Source organism: Drosophila subpulchrella, chromosome X, assembly GCF_014743375.2.
Source record: "Drosophila subpulchrella strain 33 F10 #4 breed RU33 chromosome X, RU_Dsub_v1.1 Primary Assembly, whole genome shotgun sequence".
Classification (NCBI taxonomy): domain Eukaryota; kingdom Metazoa; phylum Arthropoda; class Insecta; order Diptera; family Drosophilidae; genus Drosophila; species Drosophila subpulchrella.
In genome coordinates, this window is record NC_050613.1 from 14,413,925 (window position 1) to 14,428,528 (window position 14,604).

The 14,604-nt window shown below is 39.5% G+C and overlaps 4 protein-coding genes across 4 annotated transcripts; 1 reads left to right on the forward strand and 3 right to left on the reverse strand.

Moving 5' to 3' along the window:
* Nucleotides 1-307: 307 nt before the first annotated feature.
* Nucleotides 308-712, reverse strand: LOC119555873 (bypass of stop codon protein 1). Its single transcript, XM_037867525.1, has one exon. The coding sequence runs from the start codon at nucleotides 710-712 to the stop codon at nucleotides 308-310; it is 405 nt and encodes a 134-aa protein (XP_037723453.1).
* Nucleotides 713-8,516: 7,804 nt separating this feature from the next.
* On the forward strand, nucleotides 8,517-8,699 carry LOC119556412 (protein new-glue 1-like; the record flags this gene model as incomplete). Its single annotated transcript, XM_037868608.1, has 1 exon — nucleotides 8,517-8,699. A coding segment is annotated over exon 1 (183 nt), but the record flags the coding sequence as incomplete, so codon positions are not given.
* A 2,012-nt stretch (nucleotides 8,700-10,711) lies between these two features.
* LOC119556411 (protein new-glue 1-like) lies at nucleotides 10,712-10,894 on the reverse strand (the record flags this gene model as incomplete). The annotated part of the gene is made up of 1 exon (XM_037868607.1): nucleotides 10,712-10,894. A coding segment is annotated over exon 1 (183 nt), but the record flags the coding sequence as incomplete, so codon positions are not given.
* A 1,448-nt stretch (nucleotides 10,895-12,342) lies between these two features.
* LOC119555876 (protein new-glue 1-like) lies at nucleotides 12,343-13,380 on the reverse strand. Its single transcript, XM_037867530.1, has 3 exons — nucleotides 13,307-13,380; nucleotides 12,912-13,210; nucleotides 12,343-12,377 (listed from the first exon to the last, which is right to left on the reverse strand). The coding sequence occupies exons 1-3, from the start codon at nucleotides 13,378-13,380 to the stop codon at nucleotides 12,343-12,345; spliced, it is 408 nt and encodes a 135-aa protein (XP_037723458.1).
* Between the last annotated feature and the right edge of the window lie 1,224 nt (nucleotides 13,381-14,604).

Below are 14,604 nucleotides of genomic sequence, written 5' to 3' on the forward strand. Positions count from 1 at the left end.
ACTTAAAACATTGGAAAATATGTACGATGTCTACAATTTTATGCCAGACTTATTAGTCTGATCTGAGGATCCAAAGCGACAGTTGGGAAACAACATTTTGTTAAGCCAATAATGGAGTTGAAACGGCAGATATGCTGCATTCAATATTATAATTATAAAATACAGTATGAGATTCCCCCACATCCAACTTGAAGCACTTGAAAATTTTTTTTTTTGCAATGTTATACCATATTTATTATTCTGTTAGGGAGATGGGGAAAAAAAAAGGTTTAAGTCCTGTCCTAGCTGGATGGGATATGAGTCCAGTTTAGCCCCTGTTGCGATTGCGCCTGGCGGCGGCACGCTTCTTGGCTGCGCGACGCTTCCTGCGTCGTGCCGCCCGCTTCTTGCGGGCGGCGCGGGCCTTCTTCTTGGCGGCGGCGGAGGACTTCTTGGTGGCGGTCGCGGTGGTGGCGGAGCTGGTTTTGGAGGCGGTGGCGGCGGCGGCGGCGGTGGTGACCGTTTCGGTGCTGGACGCCTCGGTGGATTCAGTGGAGGAGGAGGAGGAGGAGGATGCGGTGGTGGTGGTCGAGGAATCCGTGGTGGTGCTGGAGCTGGACGAGGAGGTGGTGGTGGTGGTGGTGGAGGTGCTCTCGGTTGTGGGGCTGCTGCCGGTGGTGACGCTGTAGTTCACGATGCAGATAACTGCCAAAAGCAGCCAGTGGAGCTTCATCTTGTGTCTGTGCTTGGATGGACTGGACTGGATGATCTTTTCCAGCATCCGTTCACCCTATTTATACCGGCCCGAGGGTCTCCCTGCGTCATTGAGGCTTAACAATGATCACAATACAACATATGTACGTTGGAGCAAATCCAGTTTAATTTTTTTTTTTTTCCTTCTGCTCTTGGGTGCCTTAAAGCTATTTGCACACATGCCGACTATTTACCCAGCCAAAACTCCCAGTTTTATTAGGCAAACACGCGCGAAATTATTTCGTACTTGCCGCTCCCTATTTACTACTCATGCTTTACGTTGAATCTTCATTCAGCGATATTTCGTATCACAATTCATTGATCAAATGATTTTGTATTTTGGAGTACGTCTGCCGATTTGTAGACTGATTTCCCAAAAATGCAATACATAATAAATGTTAATAATAGCTCGACATTGAACGTGAACTTTGCTTAGAAAGAAACATTGTTGTTCTAGAAGAATGGAACGTTTTTACCGCTGGGCCACATGTGTTTTAGAATTGTCTAAGAATTATTTATAACCCATATATAGTTGTCTCAAAAATATTTAAAAAATAAATAAATATACAAATCTCACAACTAAAGTGTATAAAAATATTAAGAGAAAAAATTAAATCCTTTCAATTTGATTTAATTTTCTTAAGCTGTAAATGAAATAATGAAAGTGCCTAGTAATTCGTATGCAACCTGCAAAGTCATATTAAGAATAACAACTTTATTGATTTTAATAATTTCGCTTGCTTAAAATTCCGTAATTTTGCTGAAATCCCAACACGATTTACTTTATGTGAATAATTCATTTAGTAAACTCGCCATTTTTGCCCAGACTTGAAAATCACTCTGAAGTAAATATTTAAATATTCAGCTGCAGCTCTTAACAGCTTCATTCTTGTTGCATATTTTTTGTGCAAATTTATGCGCTTTTAGTAATTGTTCCCTGCGCAACGGAAGTGCAAACATGGCCAAAAAGGAAAATGTAGCGATATTTAGCTGGACTTAACGGCCAGATGCACTTAAACTTTAACTTCAACGTCTGGCCGAAAACGTTGGACGGCTCAATCACGGGTTGTGGTCTCTGCGGCTGCTGGCTTCCCATCAATTAGGATCAATCAATCAACGTGCATAATTAAACTGCTCATTAGACGCAAAGTAACAGCGGGAATCCACAGGCGGTCTCAGATTTCCCTGACGGCTCGAAAACCAAGTGAAATGGCCAAATGGCGCCGCCTGGATAAATCGAAATAACGCTCAATTTTACAGCCCACACCATAGGTGTCCACGTGTCGTATTCCCCCCACTTCCGAATGGGCTTTCACTCTCTTATTTGTGTATTTAATTGGCCCAAACAAACGGCCATAAACTAGAGGGAAATTGCACATGGAAAGCAATGCTAAGTATTCAGGCTCGCAACAGAGTTGCTAGTACCTCAAGATAGTATCTCTATTATAACCTAGTCGCAGTTGTTAAGCTATCGGGATGAATCCTTCCCAAAAGTCTTATCTCTATTGCAGGTAGTATATAAGTCGGAAGGAGCCATATCGGACAACTAACTGTGTATATCCTATAGCTCCCATAGGAATGTTCAAAAAATATATAATAGGATTGATTTAGGAAATCTACGATTGAAAAACCGCTAAAAAAATTTGTATCTTTGACTAAAATCGGAATCCATTTTTTTTGCACTGGAAAAATCCGTGTCTTGACTGGCATACCTCAGTAAAATATTTCGAAAATAAAAATACAATAAATGAATTAAGTTTGAAGTGAAGCATGCGAGTTGTAGGGGAATTGTTTAATTGAAAAAACAATCATATCAATTTGAGTTAAAGTCGGGGACTTTGCTCGGATCTGTGTTCATTAATTCAGTGGGCTCAGCAGAGAACAGTTCCCTTTGGAAAGCAGGTCAGTGATGTCGATGTCGATGTCCCACTCATGACCCATCATTCCCATATCGACCTTTATGTCACGGAGTTGCGTCCACAACAAGTCAGTGTTTCCATTTTGTTCCATTCTGGTGGACTTCCAAGCAAAATTAATGGCATTCGCTTGTTGGTTGTTTTCTTTTTATTATTCCCTTTTTTGGCCAGGGCAACAGCAACTGGATTTGCTCGCATCAATCAATAAAATAACTCGACACGAGTTTGCAGAGTCAACTTTGGGTGCAGAATGAGTACACATCGAAAAACGTGATTTTACATCCATATTTATATTATTCTCAACAATGAAAAATATTACAATTCATATAAAAACAAAAAGTACAAATTAAAGGTACACTGTTAAAAAATGTAGTAAATCCAATTAATTTCAAGACAATTCAAATATTTTCTCTTTGATTTCCATTTGTTCATTACAAACAAGATACTAATTAAAGTTTAGTTAATATGGGTAACATAATATTAAACATTCGCTAGGACTAAATATTTAAACAAAATCATGCAATTCAATATGTCTTGCACAGGATTTATTGAATATTGCAGCATATTTATTTTAAAGTAGTTTCGTAATAAAAAGCTGTTAATGATTATAGTACAATTTTTTGGGCACCGTTTCTGATTTAATTAAGCTTTATTTATTAAATCAGATACAATTTGTATGGGTCTTGCCATATTTACAACCAGTTTTTCGCTCAGTACTCTGCCCTTGGCCATTGGAAGTCGCTTATCAAGGCCCAAACACACACAAGCCCGCAAGTGAAGGTCCAAGAGGGCAAAGGTCGGTGGGGAACTGCGAGGATGTGCCAAAAGGGTATCCAGGATGCGGGCCATCCTGAGTGCCCCAATGCGTGTATGGTTGCTCCCCGGAGCAGATCTCGAATTATTTGCCATCAAAACGCTATTGATTTATTAATACCGCTCATCATTCGACAAGTCGGGGGAGTTTCCCGGGTGGAAATATCCTCCCGCATCATAGACATTAATTTTGCAAATGTCTCAATAAAAATCAATAACAAATATACGTACATCCTTCTTTATGGCTCTATCAGGTGGATTGTGTAACAAAAAAGAGCTCGTTTGCATGGCAAAATAATCGAGGACAAAGCTCCCGAAGCTCCAAATTTATTTTATTTTGGAGCTGTTTTTTTTTTTATTGAGTGAAAATTGAAAATGAATAAAAATTCGTTAGAATAATGATCACAATAGATTGCCTAACATAGAAATATTCGGTCTTTATAAAATGGACGAACAAAGGGTCACACTAACCGGAAAAGTATGACCTAGTGGTTATCCTTATTTAAAACAGTATATTGACTTCAACTTAATTGGTGTATATTTTGGTTAATAGTTTTAAGATCTGCCAAAAATGCTACTGTTTATTCAGATAAATACTTAAAATAACCAACCGATTTTCTTGCATATCTGACGGCTGCTCTTACTGCCAGTCCGCAAAACTATGCTTTATTTTGGAGACAATAATTAATTGAGCAATGGCAGCACAAGAGTTTCACTCGAGTGGAGTTGTTTCTGCCTGTTTGCTCAGTGGTTTTCGTGCTCCACCTGACGCCTCTTTTGTTATGGAAATCGTGGCTGTTGTTTTCGGTTTTCGGTTTTTTTTTACTTTTATTTTCATATTTTCCTTTACACATATGTGTGTGTGTGCGGTATCTATGGCAACAGCTTTTCAAATTTTCCCCGCCGCCTTTTTTATACCCTTGCAGAGGGTATATTGATTTCAGTCAGAAGTTTGCAACGCAGTGAAGGAGACGTTTCCGACCCCATAAAGTATATATATTCTTGATCAGCATGACTAGACGAGTCGATCTAGCCATGTCCGTCTGTCCGTCTGTCCGTCTGTCCGTCTGTCCGTCTGTCCGTCTGTCCGTCTGTCCGTCTGTCCGTCCGTTTCTACGCAAACTAGTCTCTCAGTTTTAAAGCTATCGGGCTGAAACTTTCCCAAAAGTCTTATATCTTTTGCAGGTAGTATATAAGTCGGAACCAGCCGGATCGGACAACTATATCTTATAGCTCCCATAGGAATAATCGGACAAAAAAATGAAATAAAATTATATCTTTGGTGTTTTTTAGCATATAAACTCCTAAGCTTGGAAATAACAATTTTTAAATAATTTTGAATTTTGAATTAAATTTTATCGAAATCGGACGACTATATCATATAGCTGCCATAGGAACGATCGGAAAATTTGTGGAAAAATAATATGAAAAAAATTATAGCTTCGGTGTTTTTCAACATATAACCTCCAACGCTTGGAAATAACATTTTTTAATTAGTTCTGAATTTCGAATTAAATTTTATCAAAATCGGACGACTATGTCATATAGATGCCATAGGAACGATCGCAAAATTGGTAGGAAAATAATATGAAACAAATTATAGCTTCGGTGTTTTTTAACATATAACCTCCTACGCTTGGAAATAACATTTTTTAATTAGTTCTGAATTTCGAATTTAATTTTATCAAAATCGGACGACTATATCATATAGCTGCCATAGGAACGATCGGAAAATTGGTAGGAAAATAATATGAAACAAATTATAGCTTCGGTGTTTTTTGACATATTATCTTATACTATTGGGAATATCATTTTTTGTGTTTTTAAATTTAATAATTATAGCTGCAAGGGTATATAAGCTTCGGTTTGCCGAAGCTAACTTCCTTTCTTGTTGGCTATGAAAAGTTTTTGCTTACGAGTATTTTGCTGCTTGCTAAATTTTCCTTTCGAGGCTTTTGTGGGTTTCCAAGAGTTCGGTTTTGTGCTAATGGATTTCAATGGAAACGAAACTTTGGAGGCCCAAAAAGCCTTAACGAATAGATATTTAATGTTCTTTTGCATTTTGAATGACCTATGAATATGGATGTCTGATTACGCATTGACAGTGTTTATTTGGGTCCTTTGACAAAAATAACAGTTTTCAATTGATCAGCTGAACCAGAAAGTAAAACGGTTTTAGTTATATCTTACCAGAATACGTGCCTTTTAAATACTTCTAGGCAAAATTTCGCCGAGATATATCTGTCCAATAAAGTCTAGACTTTAATGTTATTCGTATTTAATATATATAACTTTATCGTAACGATTATATCTTCAACATAAAATGATGTATGAGAGCAGTCCTATTTTCGATGTTTAAACAATTGTGCAAAAAATACGCAAACTGAAATTCTGCTTGCGAATTTTTATTTGGCCACAGCGGTTTCTTTGTTCGACTGACACAGTTTGCCGGAAGAGGATAAACCCTGGTTTGCGATCTAGTATAAAAGAGGGCTTGCGATATCCGAAACAGTATCATTTGCAAGGCATCCAGCAATCCAACCACCCAGCAATCCAGCAATCCCTCGACATGAAGATCACCTTGGTACTCGTGCTCCTCGCCATCTGCCTCGGCTGTGTGATGATCCACCAGTCGGAGGCTCAAACAGCCACCACCGCCGCCACCGCCACCACCGCCGCCACCGCCACCACCGCCGCCACCACTTCCGCCTCGGCCGCCGCCACCACCGCCGCCACCACCGCCACCACTGCCACCACTTCCGCCTCGGCCGCCACCACCGCCGCCACCACCGCCGCCACTGCCTCCACTTCCGCCTCGGCCGATACGACCACTGCCGCTTCGACCACCACTACGGCTACCGCTACCACTGTTGCATCGGCATCCTCGGGATCTACAGGAAACAAGGTGACGCATATCAAGGTCATGGGAACGACACAGAGACCCGGAAGGGAGATCAAAATTGTTAAGAATAATGGAAAGGAGGGATGCGGTTGCGGTTGCGATTGCAAGTGTTGCAAGAGTGGCAAGAGCGGCAAGAGTGGCAAGAGTGGCAAGAGCGGCAAGAGCGGCAAGAGCGGCAAGAGTTGCAACAAGAGCACGCAGAGCAGCGGCAAAAAGGAATGGTTCAAGTTTTGAAGGACCCAGAATCAACCAAAACCAACCACGCCAATCCAGATGCTACCTCGATCACAATCCTAGATCCGATTTTGTTTTAGTCCATAAGCTTATCAATATTGTTATCATTCGTTTATAAGGCAAATAGAAGAAATCATTCAAAAAGTACTTACTTTAATTATGGGAAAGGAAGGTATCACCATTAGTGATTCAATTCAATGGGCTATTAATGTACAGAAAAAGTGCTGCTGATGGAGACTGACTATCTAAACAAATGTCTTCAAAAACCCTTTTTAATAGTATATTATTTACATAATATAAATTTAATTTATTTAATGATTAATAAATATATTTATTTACTTCAGAATACATCTTAAGTTTTAATTAGCTGAATTCCCTATTAGCAAATGAATAAACGCGAAAGAATTTTGAAATAAACATTTAAAATTGCTTACAGAGTTTCTGCTTAAGGAGTTTCTGAACCTACATTAAAAAAAATAGACTGAAATTCGGTAATGGTTCGAAGAAGAAGGTATGATATTCTACCCCAATGTACTCCAAAATGTGTGCAGGAGGGCCACATCAAGAGAAATGTTGAATATAGTCGTATGGTTTTTAAAAAACTATATTTTATTATACTTTTACATTAAAAGTTTTATAAGTGAGTATTTTTAAGATCAGAATAAAGAAATCGAAGATCAGGCGTCTAAATAATATATAATCTAACAAAAACACCTCTTAACGAGGTAAGGGGTCGTGACGATCGCACCTTTAACATACAAAAGTCCTGATATACAGTTTTGTGACGAAAAATGATTGTACATCCGACTAAATATCAAAATCAACAAAGAAAAATTTCTTAAAAAATAATTATTTCATTATTTCTCTGACCGTTTCTTTGACAGCTATATGTTAGAGTCGTCCGATTTTTATTAAATTTAATTCGAAACTCACAAAAATACAAAAAATGGTATTCCCAATAGTATAGGATAGTATGTCAAAAAACACTGAAGCTATAAATTGTTTCATATTATTTTCGAACCACTTCTCCGATCGTGCCTATGGCAGTTATATGGCAGCCCAGCTATAGTCGTACGATTTGGATAAAATTAAATTCGAAATTCAGAACTAATCAAAAAAATGTTATTTCCAAGCGTAGGAGGTTATATGTTAAAAAACACCAAAGATATAATTTTTTTAAATTTTTGTTCCGACTATTCCTATGGGAGGTATCAGATATAGTTCTCCGATCCGGCTTGTTCCGACTTATATACTACCTGCAAAAGAAAGAAGAATTTAGGAAAAGTTTCAGCCTGATAGCTTTAAAACTGAGAAACTACTTTGCGTAGAAACGGACGGACAGACGGACAGACGGACAGACGGACATGGCTAGATCGACTCGTCTAGTGAAGCTGATCAAGAATATATATACCTTATGGGGTCGGAAACGCCTTCTTCACTGCGTTGCAAACTTCTGACTGAAATCATAAGGGTATAATAAGGGTATAAAGATTAATACAAATAGCCTTACAAGTTGTACAGTTTCGGAATTTGCTAAACTCACTCATGAGTGCTAAAAAACAAAAGGTAAACAACTTACCTTCTTATCTCAGAAGCTTTTTAATTGGTCCGTATGTTTGCTTACTCGTATTCAAGAGAAATAATTTAAAGCTAACATGCCTTTTGACCTGCAAATGTAGTATACTTTTGAGAGAATTGTACAATCGGTGAAAATCGTGCCAGCCGTGTTTAAACAATTGTGCAAAAGCCAAAAGTTGCGAATTTTGTTTGGCCAAAGCGGTTTCTTTGTTAGGCTGACACAGTTTGGCGGAAGAGGATAAACCCAGGTTCGCGATCTAGTATAAAAGGGGACTTTCGATATCCGAAACAGTATCAGTTGCAAGGCATCCAGCAATCCAGCAATCCAGCAATCACTCGACATGAAGATCACCTTGGTACTCGTGCTCCTCGCCATCTGCCTCGGCTGTGTGATGATCCACCAGTCGGAGGCTCAATCAGCCACCACCGCCGCCACTGCCACCACCGCGGCCACCACCGCCGCCACTGCCACCACCGCCGCCACCACCGCCGCCACTGCCACCACCGCGGCCACCACCACCGCCACCGCCGCCGCCGCCGCCGCCACCACCACCACCACTGCCGCTACGACCACTGTCGCTTCGACCACTACCGCTTCGACCACCACTACCGCTACCACTACCACTACCAAGAAATCGGCAGGAACAAGGAGAATCATAAAGAAAACGGAACAGACTTCGAGAGCCGGAACCGTGACAAAAATTACACATACGGGAGGTAGTTGCAAGAAGAGTTGCGGTTGCAAGAGTAGCAAGAGTTGCGGTTGCAAGAGTGGCAAGAAGTGCAAGAGTGGCAAGAGTGGCAAGAAGTGCAAGAGTGGCAAGAGTGGCAAGAAGAGCAAGAAGAGCAGCGGTTTAAAAGAGTGGTTAAAGTTGTGAAGGACCTATGATCAACCAAACACCAACCACGCCAATCCAGATGCTAACTCAAGTGCAATCCTAGATCCAATTTTGTTTTTTATTCCATAAGCTTATCAATATTGTTATCATTCGTTTATAAGGCAAATACAAAAATCATAAAAAAAGTTGTGATCTTATTCATTTTTCTATTCGCACCATTACTTCAGAAGATGATAAGATTATTATGACATGGCATCACTGCCAGTATTTAAATTTGTAGCGCACCAGGAGAGCGTGGATAAATCTGCTGTGAGATTCTTAATACATATATATACATATAGATTTATACAAGCCCACAAAAAAGGGGCAACAATTTTCATTTTGGAATGTCCCCCAAAATATTGATTTTGGAATAACTTTTAAACGGAGCATCGGATTGAAACATATGAGGTGTAATTCGACGCGTATTCTCAGTAATAATATAACTAGGGTAACAGCCGGGAGCATTTATCCTTACCGGACCAAACAGCATAAGTTTTCTAAATGTTCACACTTACACTTTCACCGCTCTTTCTCGCAAGCCAATTAAGATTTCTAAAGTCTTGGTATGCAATCTTCTTAGTTCTTGCGATTCCTTTCGATTGGTGGATCATTCGTTAGTATTAGACCATCACAGCAGATTTTTCCACGCTCTCCTGGTGCGCTTCGTCACTACGTGGACTGGGGGTCCACAGTGATAAAATGTATAATTGTATTTGTGAATATCTTGAGATCCAGTCAGTCGACTACAAACAAGAATTAAGTCTCAGTGTTATCAATTTGAGCCCAGTATTAAAAAGAGAGTTGATCGATAGTGTATTGCATCAAATTTAAAATCAATACCCCAAAATATATATGCATCTTTATTTGTTGGAATTAGCAAAGTGCATTTTTGTTACCGTATAGCACGCGTCCACAAATCTACATTAAATACATTTTTATTTTTAATATTAAGGAACATCACACATATTAAAAAAGTGTTGTTGGCACACTCGACTACCCCATAGATGGCGCCACAAACAATTCTATTGGTGTAGCAAGCAAGTAAAGGCCCTAGCGCCATCTACAAATTTAAATACTGGCAGTGATGCCATGTCATAATAATCTTATCATCTTCTGAAGTAATGGTGCGAATAGAAAAATGAATAAGATCACAACTTTTTTTATGATTTTTGTATTTGCCTTATAAACGAATGATAACAATATTGATAAGCTTATGGAATAAAAAACAAAATTGGATCTAGGATTGCACTTGAGTTAGCATCTGGATTGGCGTGGTTGGTGTTTGGTTGATCATAGGTCCTTCACAACTTTAACCACTCTTTTAAACCGCTGCTCTTCTTGCTCTTCTTGCCACTCTTGCCACTCTTGCACTTCTTGCCACTCTTGCCACTCTTGCACTTCTTGCCACTCTTGCAACCGCAACTCTTGCTACTCTTGCAACCGCAACTCTTCTTGCAACTACCTCCCGTATGTGTAATTTTTGTCACGGTTCCGGCTCTCGAAGTCTGTTCCGTTTTCTTTATGATTCTCCTTGTTCCTGCCGATTTCTTGGTAGTGGTAGTGGTAGCGGTAGTGGTGGTCGAAGCGGTAGTGGTCGAAGCGACAGTGGTCGTAGCGGCAGTGGTGGTGGTGGTGGCGGCGGCGGCGGCGGCGGTGGCGGTGGTGGTGGCCGCGGTGGTGGCAGTGGCGGCGGTGGTGGCGGCGGTGGTGGCAGTGGCGGCGGTGGTGGCCGCGGTGGTGGCAGTGGCGGCGGTGGTGGCTGATTGAGCCTCCGACTGGTGGATCATCACACAGCCGAGGCAGATGGCGAGGAGCACGAGTACCAAGGTGATCTTCATGTCGAGTGATTGCTGGATTGCTGGATTGCTGGATGCCTTGCAACTGATACTGTTTCGGATATCGAAAGTCCCCTTTTATACTAGATCGCGAACCTGGGTTTATCCTCTTCCGCCAAACTGTGTCAGCCTAACAAAGAAACCGCTTTGGCCAAACAAAATTCGCAACTTTTGGCTTTTGCACAATTGTTTAAACACGGCTGGCACGATTTTCACCGATTGTACAATTCTCTCAAAAGTATACTACATTTGCAGGTCAAAAGGCATGTTAGCTTTAAATTATTTCTCTTGAATACGAGTAAGCAAACATACGGACCAATTAAAAAGCTTCTGAGATAAGAAGGTAAGTTGTTTACCTTTTGTTTTTTAGCACTCATGAGTGAGTTTAGCAAATTCCGAAACTGTACAACTTGTAAGGCTATTTGTATTAATCTTTATACCCTTATTATACCCTTATGATTTCAGTCAGAAGTTTGCAACGCAGTGAAGAAGGCGTTTCCGACCCCATAAGGTATATATATTCTTGATCAGCTTCACTAGACGAGTCGATCTAGCCATGTCCGTCTGTCCGTCTGTCCGTCTGTCCGTCCGTTTCTACGCAAAGTAGTTTCTCAGTTTTAAAGCTATCAGGCTGAAACTTTTCCTAAATTCTTCTTTCTTTTGCAGGTAGTATATAAGTCGGAACAAGCCGGATCGGAGAACTATATCTGATACCTCCCATAGGAATAGTCGGAACAAAAATTTAAAAAAATTATATCTTTGGTGTTTTTTAACATATAACCTCCTACGCTTGGAAATAACATTTTTTTGATTAGTTCTGAATTTCGAATTTAATTTTATCCAAATCGTACGACTATAGCTGGGCTGCCATATAACTGCCATAGGCACGATCGGAGAAGTGGTTCGAAAATAATATGAAACAATTTATAGCTTCAGTGTTTTTTGACATACTATCCTATACTATTGGGAATACCATTTTTTGTATTTTTGTGAGTTTCGAATTAAATTTAATAAAAATCGGACGACTCTAACATATAGCTGTCAAAGAAACGGTCAGAGAAATAATGAAATAATTATTTTTTAAGAAATTTTTCTTTGTTGATTTTGATATTTAGTCGGATGTACAATCATTTTTCGTCACAAAACTGTATATCAGGACTTTTGTATGTTAAAGGTGCGATCGTCACGACCCCTTACCTCGTTAAGAGGTGTTTTTGTTAGATTATATATTATTTAGACGCCTGATCTTCGATTTCTTTATTCTGATCTTAAAAATACTCACTTATAAAACTTTTAATGTAAAAGTATAATAAAATATAGTTTTTTAAAAACCATACGACTATATTCAACATTTCTCTTGATGTGGCCCTCCTGCACACATTTTGGAGTACATTGGGGTAGAATATCATACCTTCTTCTTCGAACCATTACCGAATTTCAGTCTATTTTTTTTAATGTAGGTTCAGAAACTCCTTAAGCAGAAACTCTGTAAGCAATTTTAAATGTTTATTTCAAAATTCTTTCGCGTTTATTCATTTGCTAATAGGGAATTCAGCTAATTAAAACTTAAGATGTATTCTGAAGTAAATAAATATATTTATTAATCATTAAATAAATTAAATTTATATTATGTAAATAATATACTATTAAAAAGGGTTTTTGAAGACATTTGTTTAGATAGTCAGTCTCCATCAGCAGCACTTTTTCTGTACATTAATAGCCCATTGAATTGAATCACTAATGGTGATACCTTCCTTTCCCATAATTAAAGTAAGTACTTTTTGAATGATTTCTTCTATTTGCCTTATAAACGAATGATAACAATATTGATAAGCTTATGGACTAAAACAAAATCGGATCTAGGATTGTGATCGAGGTAGCATCTGGATTGGCGTGGTTGGTTTTGGTTGATTCTGGGTCCTTCAAAACTTGAACCATTCCTTTTTGCCGCTGCTCTGCGTGCTCTTGTTGCAACTCTTGCCGCTCTTGCCGCTCTTGCCGCTCTTGCCACTCTTGCCACTCTTGCCGCTCTTGCCACTCTTGCAACACTTGCAATCGCAACCGCAACCGCATCCCTCCTTTCCATTATTCTTAACAATTTTGATCTCCCTTCCGGGTCTCTGTGTCGTTCCCATGACCTTGATATGCGTCACCTTGTTTCCTGTAGATCCCGAGGATGCCGATGCAACAGTGGTAGCGGTAGCCGTAGTGGTGGTCGAAGCGGCAGTGGTCGTATCGGCCGAGGCGGAAGTGGAGGCAGTGGCGGCGGTGGTGGCGGCGGTGGTGGCGGCCGAGGCGGAAGTGGTGGCAGTGGTGGCGGTGGTGGCGGCGGTGGTGGCGGCGGCCGAGGCGGAAGTGGTGGCGGCGGTGGTGGCGGTGGCGGCGGTGGTGGCGGTGGCGGCGGTGGTGGCTGATTGAGCCTCCGACTGGTGGATCATCACACAGCCGAGGCAGATGGCGAGGAGCACGAGTACCAAGGTGATCTTCATGTCGAGGGATTGCTGGATTGCTGGGTGGTTGGATTGCTGGATGCCTTGCAACTGATGCTTTTTCGGATATCGGAAGCCTCCTTTTATACAAGATCTCGCACCTGGGCTTATTCTTTTGTGCCAAACTGTGTCAGCCTAACAAAGAAACCGCTTTGGCCAAACAAAAATTCGCAACTTTTGACTTTTGCACAATTGTTTAAACATGCAAAATAGTTGCGTCCACAGCTGGCACGATTTTCACCGATAATACAATTCTCTTAAAAGTATACTACATTTGCGGGTCAAAAGGTATGTCTTTAAGAAGTGTAAGCAAAAATATGAACCAATTAAAAAGCTTCTGAGATATGAAGGTAAGTTGTTTACTTTTAGTTTTGAAGCACTCATGAGTGAGTTTAGCAAAAACCGAAACACTACTCCTTTTAAGGTTATTTGTATTCACTTTCTTACACGTATTTGAAAGTTTGTATTGAAAATATACAGCAATTGAAAAACCAGATTCAAATTAATAAGTATAGAACTTATTTAAGTTATGCCACTTTATAATAGTGACCTAATTAGTGAAGTTGGTCTTTCTAGAACGATCAGGAACTCCAAAAACTTGGAACTATTTAACATTAAAAGGGGTTGAAAAAAGGGATTGAAAATTTATTTCCATTTCTTCATGGATATCTTGTTTAGAATTATTTCAGGTATAGGGTCAAGAGAAATTGAAATGCAAAACAAAGTTTTAAAAATGAGGGCAGCTTTCGTGAAAATGACTTTAAAACGAGACCACCTAAAACCATATTTTTAAAAAATTTTAAGTTTACGTTTCGATATTAACTGTTTTGAAAAACGTTGTTTAAATATTGTACCTAAGAAATGCGTTAATAACCATATAAACGATAAAGTTTAACAAAGATTTTAAGATATCACCCATTTTAAAGTGCAATTTGCGACTCATATGTGCTGTTGCATTGATCATACATTTGTTTAATCTAGGTGGCGTAAACTTTAACCAAATTTTGTTTTCTTTTTTAACTTTGCCTTTTAGAAAAAGTAAACTATTTTTTGGGACTAAATTATGACAGGCATACGTGACGCATGAGAAGAAACTTTATAGCCATTGTGCAGTGACCTAGTCTTTAAATATATTGCTCGAATATATTTTCTGAACACTAAGATCTACCATGTTTTAAGGTGAGATAGGGACTATTTTTTTTATTATCTAAGAATAAAATAATT